The following is a 10,667-nucleotide window of genomic DNA, read 5'->3' on the forward strand; positions in this document are numbered from 1 at the left end:
TCCAACTAGTTCCTCTCTCACGCCACTGTAATTTCCTTTGTTCCACTGAAATATCGATACACCTGCTATCAGTTTCTCCTTCTCAAATTTGAAACTGAACTCAATCGTATTGTGATCACTAGTTCCTAATGGTTCCTTTACCTTTAAGTTCCCTAATCACCTCAGGTTCGTTACGCGGCACCCAATCCAAAACAGCCGATCCCCTGGTGGGCTCATCAACAAGTTGCTCCAAAAAGCCATCCCGTAGACATTCCACAAACTCACTCTCCTGAGATCTACTGCCTTGCTGGCTTTCCCAATCCACCTTCATGTTAAAATCCCCCATAATTATCTTCAAGTTGTCTCCCTGACACGCTTTTTCTATATCTAACTGTAACTTATAGTCCACATCCCAGCTGCTGTTAGGGGGCCTATATATAACTGCTACTATTGTCCTTTTACCCTTGCTATTTCTTAGCTCCACCCATAAGGATTCCACTTCTGACCCAATGTCCTTCCTTTCTATTGATTTTATATCATTACTAACCATCGTGGCCACACCACCCCCTCTGCCTACCCGCCTATCCTTCCTATACACCGTGTACCCCTGGACATTCGGTTCCCAATCACATCCATCATAAAGCCATGACTCGGTGATTGCCACAATGTCGTACTTATTAACCTGTAGTTGTGCCACTAGGTCATCTACTTTATTCCCAATGCTATGTGCATTTAAATATAGTGCATTTAGTCCAGTATCTGCTACCGATTTTGTTGTACTTCTATTGTTCAGCAAATTATCCTGACTTCTCACCTGCCTGTCCTTCTTACCGTCCTCACCGCACACTATCTTGGATTTGTTCCTATATACCTCTTCCTTTATCCTAACATCCTGTATCCCAACATCCTGGTTTCCATCCCCCTGCCAGATTAGTTTAAACCCTCCCCAACAGCTAAATTAAATATTCCTGCCAGGATACTGGACCCCTTGGAGTTCAGGTGTAACCCATCCTTTGTGAATAGGTTATGCCTCCCCTAAAAAAGGTCCCAATGATCCAGAAATTTGAAGCCCTGCCCCCTGCAGCCTGCACCAGTCGCTCAGCCACACATTCATCTGCCAGAGCTTTCTATTCTTACTTCCATTAGCACGTGGCACAGGTAGTAATCCTGAAATTACTACCCTAGAGGTCCTGCTTCTCAACCTTCTTCCTAACTCCTTGTATTCCTCCTTCAGGACCTCTTTTTTTCTACCTACGTCATTGGTACCTTTCGGGACCTGGTCCATGACAACCCGTACCCTGGCACCAGGGAGGCAACACACACAATCCGGGATTCATTGTCGGGTTCGCAGAATCTCTTATCTGTTCCCCTCACTATAGAATCCCCAATAACCACTGCATTACTCCTTCCCCACTGGACCACAGCACCAGACACTGTGCCAAGGTCTCGGTTGCCGTGGTCTTCCTCTGTCAGGTCATCCTCTCCAATAGAATCTAAGATGAGATACCGATTTTCGAGGGGGACCGCCAGAGGTACTCTCTACAGACTCCTTATAACTCCCGTCTATTTCCTGCTCACTCTCCCTAATCAGCAGAAGGTCATCGAGCTGCTGCTCCAGACTCTCAACACGTTCCTTGAGGAGCCGCATCTCGGTGCACTTTGTGCAGATGTAGTCATCGGGGAGGCTGGTAGTCTCACATACCAGCTGCAATACTCACATCCCATCAGAGAAAACAAAGCAAGAAAAGTACTTTAAAGAATAATGAAATTATGAAAGGCACTAAATAAATGTGTTTCTTTTATTTACATTCTGTAATATTACTCAGTTGTACCAATCTCATTACAGTAAATTGAACATTAAATTTTCTATGCATTCTACCAGCTTGTAATTGTTCTGAATTGGTCTTTTAGCAAATTACCAGATAAACCTTGTCCAAAGCAATAGAGTATTTTCCTTGTATCTTAGGAATGTCTAGAATCTTTCTTAAAGGGATTAAATACAATTTACCAAAGTAAGATTTTTAAAACTGTTTTGTATTACCAATTTTGATTGTTCTTTGAAGTATTGAAATGTACTAAATTCTCCAATCCTGAGAATGAATGGATTAAAGATTCTGGAAATGATGTTGCGATCTTACAGAGGCTTATGGATAAATGTCAAGGCACAGTAGATCATTTTGGTTTATCCTGTATTCCCTTTTGTAGGATTTTTTTTAATTCTCTGCATAATGACCCAGCACATGAGTGAGGAGCTCATTGTTACCTTATGCATTACTTGCAGGAGAGAGACCTGATAGGTCAGAAATGTACAAACGAGTTGTTAATTTTTGAAATGATTGGAGCATATTCAGCATTCCAACATTTCCTATTAACATACTCAAACATTCATCTATAATTAGTTTTCAAACTAATTAATATGAATTACACTGCATTCGTTTTTACTAAGTGTTGTTATAAGCCTGGATGTTTCTTTAATCCTTCTGATTAAATTGGGTTTTTGTGTCTTCATTGTCTTGAAGTTTTAGCTCTCAATCACTATGTAAGGTGCAAAACAATTAGGAAAAAAAAGATTCTAATGCTTTATTAAATTCTGTGATGAAGTTTCTCTCCTTAAGATAATTTAAAAGTTATCTACTGTATATTACATTTTCTGCTCTTTCTGTTGGATAATGGAACTACATTCTTAAACTGAACTGCAGGATACAGTATTTTGGATTGGCATATTCACCCTAAATTTAATTATTGATGTCTCCTGGACAGTAGCATAGCATTAGAACCATTGATGACTTGTTAATTATACATGTGTTGGTCATCTGCCCACAGAGGGAGAGAAAGGCATGTGGTTAGATCAGTTGGTTAATACTTCAGGTTTACACAGGAATTAGATGACACAATAAGTTAGCCCATTGTTCCTTCATCTCCATGAGCCAGATTTTGATTCAAAAGGTTATTATTGAATAGAAATGCATCACAACATTAAAAATGTTGATAGATATATTTTAATCTTAGAATGATATCAGTCCATGTCCTTTAAAAAATATATTTGCTTTTGCACAAGATACAAAATGCCAGTGAAATAAGGGCACAAGCAGCAGATTTCCTGTGCTTTGTATAGTGAATTTTTAAATGCATTATCATTTTGGTGCAACAGCAGGATTCTCCTCCACTACTCAATCGAGTAAAACTAGCCACGTCTGCCTGGACAAGTGAAAGGAGTTATCCATTAAATTCAATGCATCAATTAATAAATCAGCTCAATTAAAAGGCACTGCACACCATGTGAGTCATTGAAAATAAGTAAAATCAGTAGATAATCAATAAAAATCATATGCAGACCTCTGAAACAAAAAATAATTCTCATTTATTTTCCTAAGATTTGTGGCAGACCCTTGAAATCTAATTAAACAAGTCTTCCTTCAAATATTTTCAGAAACGTGCAAATAAAAATGACTGGCATTTGAACATTAATGACAGGTATTTATCATACAACAGTATTTTTTATAAATGAGTTAGTAAAACAGCTGCAATAAATAGAACCTATTTGGACAAAATTTGAATTAAATTGAAACAGAGTGCAACCTTATTCAACGGAAAACTCGATGCCACACCAATATTAACAGGGCTTTCACTTACGACTGATAACTTTAAAAAGTCAGTGAAAAACGTTCCAGATATTCAAAGTGCATAATAGATACCTTTACTATTACACAACCTCACTGATTATGGCTTGGTACCAGAGAACCAGGGGACAGCTAATGTAATACTTTTATTTAAAAAGAGAAAAAGAGACAGACTGAGTAATTACAGGCCAGTCAGCCTAACATCAGTGGTGGGTAAATTATTGGAAAAAAATCCAAGGTACAATATAAATCACATTTTTGAAAGGCACAGATTAGTCACCGTCAGTCAGCATGTTCTTGTTAAGCCAATGTGTGCCTGACTAACAAATGCATTTTTGAGCAGGTACCAAGGAAGCACATTTGTTGTAGAGTATGTGGATTTTAGCAAAGCTTTTCAGAATGTCTCAGAAGATAAATTAGTCAGGAAAGCCAAAGCCCAGGGGATCCAAGGGAAGGTGGCAATTTAAACCCAAGGTTGAATCAACAGGAAAGAAACAAAAATGAGTAGTAGAATTTTTAGAGATAGAAAGGCTGTTTGCCGTGGAATTGACGAATTTAGTGATGAGGAATGATGATGAGATCGGGGTTATTTTCAATAGGGCAGAGGACACCGAGGGCAGACATAATCAATGTTTATAACATTATTGAGGACCTGGATACAGTGAGTTGGAAGGATTTATTTCTTGAGCAAAGGGATGAGAAGCTGAGGAGCATAGCTTTAAGATAAGTGGTAGAAGGATTGAAGAGGATTTGGGGTAAACCGTTTTTTACTCTGAGAGCGTTGTGAGTCTGGAACTCATTGCCTGACAGAGTGGCAAGAATGGGAACCCATATCACATATAAAAGTACCTGGAGGAACATAATATCCTGTAACTTACAAGGCTCCGCACTGGAATCACAGCTATAAGGGGCTATGGAATTAATCCAATAGCTCTGTTTGTCGGCCTGGACACAATAGGCTGGAAGGCATCTTCTTCTGCTATAAATTTCTATTATTCATGACACTGTCAGTCTCAAAAGCTTACAGCACAAATTCACAGAAACTTTAAATTAGTGTAGCGTTTCTCAGTTTATTTACTGTACCATCATGTAGTCATTACCTGAAATCTACTTTAAAGCTTGATGGAGAATATTTTAGATCTTACAACACATATAGTATCACCTCACTGTGAATAATATTCCAGTACTTTACACAGTCATTGTGCATTCAGCAGACTTGATGCCACATCCTGCATTACTGTTTATGAAATCCACACTGTTGCTGCCTTTCTCTCTTCAAAAAGCTTTGTCAAAATCTATTTCTTTCAGTTGCTAGCCTTAACCTTTTTCCCAATGTTCCTTGGGTCTGTGAACCACTTTGGAAACTTTTATTCCATGAAAGGTACAACATTATCAGAAGCCGTGGTGTTTATCGATCACAGATTATTGATATGTTGTATATCACATAACACTGGGTAATCTAAGGTGAACTGTATAATCAATGAGCATTACATTTAAGGCTGCTAAATTAAATATTTCAGTTCCAGTAATATTTCACAGGTTTGTGTTTTGGGGATTTGTGTATAAAATACTTCATTATTTTATTTCTTTTGCATCAAATCACTTTTTTCAATGGAAATAGCATAAAATGCTTCATACCACATAATAACAATGCTTTACAGTATTTTGTCAATTGAAGTAAAAGGTTTTGTCAAGTAAGGTAACGCAAAAAGATGCATTTCACTGCGCATTTCGATGTACATGTGACTAGTAAATATCTATCTAGCATTTGTTTTTCCACCATGTCCTGGACATAGTCTATGCACCACATAATCTAGTGACAGATTTCAAAGGAAAAACATCATGGAAATATAGTCCATTAAACATTCTACATTTTCATTTGGGAACATGGTAAGAAAATAAATGATTTGTAACATATTTTGCTGAAACTTGAATTTAAGTTATTTGTTTTCACCCAAGTCAAACCACGGAAGAGTTTTCCCTCAGATTCTGAAACACCTTCCGGTAGCGAAGGATAAAGTATTTGGAGCATCTCCACGGCACATCACAAGTGTGATGTAAAACTCTTCACCAGTCAGGGTGTGTGCGATTCCAGCAACATTTGCAGTTCAGTATCATTCAGGACAAACCAGCTCACTTGACCAGCATCTCATTCACTGGCATTCAGACTCTTCATTACCAATGAATGCATTATGGATGCTATATATTGTATTTTCAAGGTGCACCGCAGCAACTTACCAAACCTTCTTTGATTGTACCTCCAGCACTTCCAACATCGACAGCCTGAGAGGATAAGGGCAACAGATGCACGGGAACACCACCACACCTCCAGGTCACACACCATACAGATAGAAATATCTTTCTCTTCCTTCATTATTGGAAGTTCAGAACCCTGAAACTGCATTCTAACGTGACAGTCGGGGTACCCTCAACACAAATCATAGCAGTTCAAGAAAGTGGCTCACAGGAAAATTCTCAGGGGCAAATTTGGGATGGGCAATAAATGCCCATTCCCACAATATCCACGTCCAACAAAAGCAAAACAAAACATTATAAACCAAGGAAAGATGTTTGATGCATCTGGGGAGAAAGGAAAAACTGTTTAAACACACAGCTTCCCAATGTTGACTCTTATGCAATGAGAAAAGGACTTAACGTAAATCAACGTGCAAAGCCAATGGTTGTGCTGCCATCACATCCAGGGAGATATTTTTTGAGATACACTACAAAGAGTAAAATGGTCAATTATAATTTGAACTTCTCTTGGCTTTGGTTTGTTATCAATGTATTGGGCATCTGTTTGTTCCTTATCAGCAGGGGGCATCCTCACTTTTCCTGTGAACAGGACTGCCTGTCTCCACCCAGATACAGCAATAACTAAAAAGAATCGAACAGGATTTGAAGCAGATTTTAATTTTATCTTACATTTTCATGAATTATATTAAATCCTATGTTTCAAAATGAACATTAGCTTTTCACAGCTATAAATTAAAAGTACTGCCAGAACCAATCTGTCAAAGTGAAAATTAACTTCCAGTGTCTGTAAATTTAAAATACTTCTAGAACCAATATGATTTCCTCTGTTCTATAGGCTTTACATATATTTAGATAATGTTTTCCATTAATAGGGGAAATGATTCATCCAGTGTAACCAATTGAAAACATTCATTAGCTAGATATAACGATCTGTGTGCACAGCTTTCTGGATTAATATACAAATAAGCATTATGCGACGGACACATTTAGAGACACAATCTCATTTTTGTGAGCCTACCTTAATTTGTATCATTCACAACCTTATGTCAGGCAAAGAAATAATTTCCAAAAACATTTTTAAACTTTCAAAACTATTCTGTTCCCGTTGCAAAAGGGTTATTCTGTTTTTTTGTATCACTTTTAATATCTAGTGATAAGATATGGTATTTCAATATATCTAAATTTGAAAAAATAAAAAAAGCCTAGAAAGATGTACATTTTATGGCTGTTTGGTTTTATTTTGCCTTTTCCAGAAGATTCTACAGTTCTGAGCGGGTGGGATGTGTCATTACGAGGATAAATAGAGAGTCATGGCTCAGGGGAAGGCAAGGATGGAACACTGAGCTGTGCCATTCACGTTTGGATGTTCAGAAAAAGTTTACTTGTTCTGCTCTGGACAGATGTGCTATAAACAAAATAGCTGTTTAGCTTATTTTGGCAAAAAGAGGATATCAAATGGTCAAAAAGAACAATATACACTAAGGTACTTTGAAGCTTGTCAGTAAAGTGCATTCCAGTGTTTCAGCAAACTGAATTTGGTGCACACTGGACTCCAAAGGGCAAAACATTTTAGGTTTTATCTTTCAAAGATAACACAAAGCACATACTAAAACAACTTGATTCTCTTGAATGTGAGTCATCACATTTAACAATGCTTATCATCCAGAATGCTGCCATGTTATCCCCTCACCTCCTTCCCTCCTCTGCCCCCACCCCACCAAAGGCAGGGACCAGTCTAGCTGTTATCATGTGTTGTGAACAGATCCTTAAGTTCATTATCTTGGTTTCCAGTATTGTACTGACCTATAGATAAATTACATCTATCTCGGAAATGTGAATGTTTACAGGGCTGCTTCTGCTCCCTCCGATTTCCAACCTTTAACGATTCTAGTTACTGAAACGGAAGAATATTACCAGCACTGTGTCAGGTTAAGGTAGAATTCTGTTGTAACTTCTTACAGAATTCAACATTCAAGCTGGGAGATCAAGGATAGAGCCACAGTAATATTCCCACATACCGGACCAGCAGTAAAAATAGAAGAAAAAATGTACATGGAAACCATGTTAATACTCAGATAACTTAGGGAGACAAACTTTAAAAAAAGGCCTACAACTAAATCCATACTCAGTTTACAAATATCTGAGACAAACTGCTACTCTCTGACTGCAGTCAATCACAGCCAGATCGGATACAACCAATTATATGCAAACTGATTAGAAGGACAATGTTTCTCTATTCAAGCGCGATGCCATATTCAGATTCCTTTGTACTCACTGAATTATTCTTTTGAAATTTAATTGCTACAATGGCAAATGGTAAAGCAAATAGCATTGTGGGCTCATTAGTAACTCAGTGAATACTACAAAAAATATTCAATTAAACGTTCAAAACACTTGACTGGTTTTCAAAGGGTTAACGTTACTTCCAATATATGGTCGAATTGTGGCTTGGTATACAAGGATCGCCCACGGACACATACAAGGATGGTAAGAGTGCTTATGCATGTTCCTCAATTTTTATTCTTGCCTACCACAGACCGTTCCATCAGCTTAATGGGAGCAGGAAGTTTCCATCCTGAATAAAATCCAATATTTTGATTTGAATATTTTGTTTTCCATCTGTTAGAAGTCAACGCTTATAAACGCAAATATCTATAAAATGCTAGGGTGTAGACTCGATTCAGACTTTAACCTACCTTATAATCTGGAGGCAGTGCTTCATTACAAATAAATGAACTGAATGAATCGCGCAGTGCAGAGCTCTATTTAGGAATATCTTTAAAATGTTATTAGAGATCCTCCCTTAATTGATAATCAGAAAATTAATTGCAGCTGCAGGAACTTTAAGTTGCATTCTGTGACTAGGAAGACGAACACTAAGACATAAGGACCAACGCCAGCGCCTGCTAATTCTAAGAGCCAAGGTATTCTCCCCGGCTGCTCGCAGTGAACCTGTTCTGGCGGAATCGCCGAGTGCTGACTCTCACCTTGCGAGGAAGCGCAGAGTTGGACATAGAGCCCCAGGTAATGCAAAGCTCCTACAATCACTCCAGACAGCCCCATCTTGTCTGCGACGCTGTGTATCTCACATCAGTCGGGCTGGGGGTTGGAAATTCGGACCCGGGTCTGAGAAAATCTCCGCGCGAACCTGTCGATCTGGCCGCCGATCTGCTGCCTGCTGCTCTCTGGGAGCTGCCGCCTCTGCGGTACTTGACGACGTGGCGGAGGAGGCGCTCCGAGCAGGGTTGTGCTGAGCACGTGGGAGCGCCTGCTCACCGCGCGGAGGTATTCACTCCAGACTCCCTGTTTTCAAGCTAATTTCTGGCGAGCAGGGACACTGCCTGTAAAAATCAAACTTTGCGCACACACCCTGCTGCCCACAGCAACGCCCCTGCCTCGTATAGGAACCAGCAGGTTCTCTGGATGGAGTGAATCCCACCATGTCCATTATCCTCTCTGATGCCCCGATGACAGTCCAGTGGGCTGCAGCTTGTTGGGACCATTACCGTGCTCGGTTTCACCTGTAATTCTGGGAGCTTTACATTGCCCGAGGTGTATGTCCGATTCCAGGCTTATTCACAAGGCGCAGGGCTTGGTTTAAGGTAGTGATTATAGGATCTTTGTATTTGCTTTATATTTTGCTATTGTAACAAATAAATTTCAAACAATAATTCAGTGACTGCAAGGGAATCTGGGGCTCCTTGTCTGACTCCCTGCTTATTCACAAAGTGGAGAGATTGGTTTAGAGCCTGCGTCCCCTCGAATCCCCCCAATTTAGTGCAGCAGAACAAAGTGGCTCTCGGTGTCAGGAAACCTGCCAGTCCTCCCAGTTGATAAAATCCACGGTGAGGTAATTAAAAGCAGAAAGTACCGTATTTTTAACACGTGAGCTTAACCCCCCCTTGGCTGAGCCAAGAGTGAAAACGCCTCAATGGAGGAAAGGGAACCTGTTGGCTGTACACATGTGGCGATGGTTTCCAGCGACATCACAGAACTGGCCGCATTTATAGATCTTGCAATTCTTCCCTCGTGTGCCCAGCGGGTAGGGAAGTACGTTTGAACAGCAGTGGAGACTGCCACATTATCTTGTGCAGAGCAAGGTCCCACAAAACTTCTGAAGAAGCTACATCGACCTGAAGCGTTAGCTCTGTTTCTCTCTCCACTGATGCTGCCTGACCTGCTGAATGTTTCCAACATTTTCTATTTTCATTTCAGGTTTCCATCATCTGCAGATTTTTATTTCTCTGCGTGTTTGGCGTGTGTGTGGGACGGAGGAAAACTTCGCTACTTTTTTCAGCAAACAGTTGTTGAATTGTTGAAAAACGATTACTTCAGATTCCAGCATCTGCGGTCTCTGAAGCTTCACTGTTTCATTTCTCAGGTCTTCCAAAAGCTAGGAGCAGACGTAGTTTCTAATCTAAGGCTAGGCTGGCGGGTACTACGGATCTTGCGCAATGCACCGTGGAATTGTTACGCATGGGCTCCGGTCACTCGTGGTGGAGCATCAGTCAGCGTTTCCCAGACTTTTCAATCCGAATATTATTTAACACAAGCAGCGTAAAATAGAACGTAAAAAAACATATAGTACTGGTAATCAACAGAAACAAACACTGCCCTCGTTTAATTGATTGCTACTATGTCAATTTTTATCTACAGTTATGAACATCTAATTTCCAACTATCACAGCGTTGATAGGTCATTAAAATAGGAATTAATCGAGATAGGTTATTTGTGGGAAGGGAAAGACTAAAGGCTCTCGACCTAAACAGTTTCCCTGGCCTCAAGTTACTGCTGGAGATCGTGGATAATTAA

General features: G+C 39.7%; 1 protein-coding gene across 1 annotated transcript in view; it reads right to left on the bottom strand.

Moving 5' to 3' along the window:
• Window positions 1–9,063, bottom strand: part of LOC127578889 (V-set and transmembrane domain-containing protein 2-like protein) — a 100,896-nt gene extending 91,833 nt beyond the window's left edge. Inside the window, exon 1 of the mRNA XM_052031434.1 lies at window positions 8,843–9,063. Within this exon, the coding sequence (XP_051887394.1) occupies window positions 8,843–8,918 (76 nt within the window). The 5' untranslated portion in view covers window positions 8,919–9,063. The remainder of the gene's footprint in view (window positions 1–8,842) is intronic.
• Between the last annotated feature and the right edge of the window lie 1,604 nt (window positions 9,064–10,667).

Source organism: Pristis pectinata, chromosome 16 (genome assembly GCF_009764475.1).
Source record: "Pristis pectinata isolate sPriPec2 chromosome 16, sPriPec2.1.pri, whole genome shotgun sequence".
NCBI classification, from domain to species: domain Eukaryota; kingdom Metazoa; phylum Chordata; class Chondrichthyes; order Rhinopristiformes; family Pristidae; genus Pristis; species Pristis pectinata.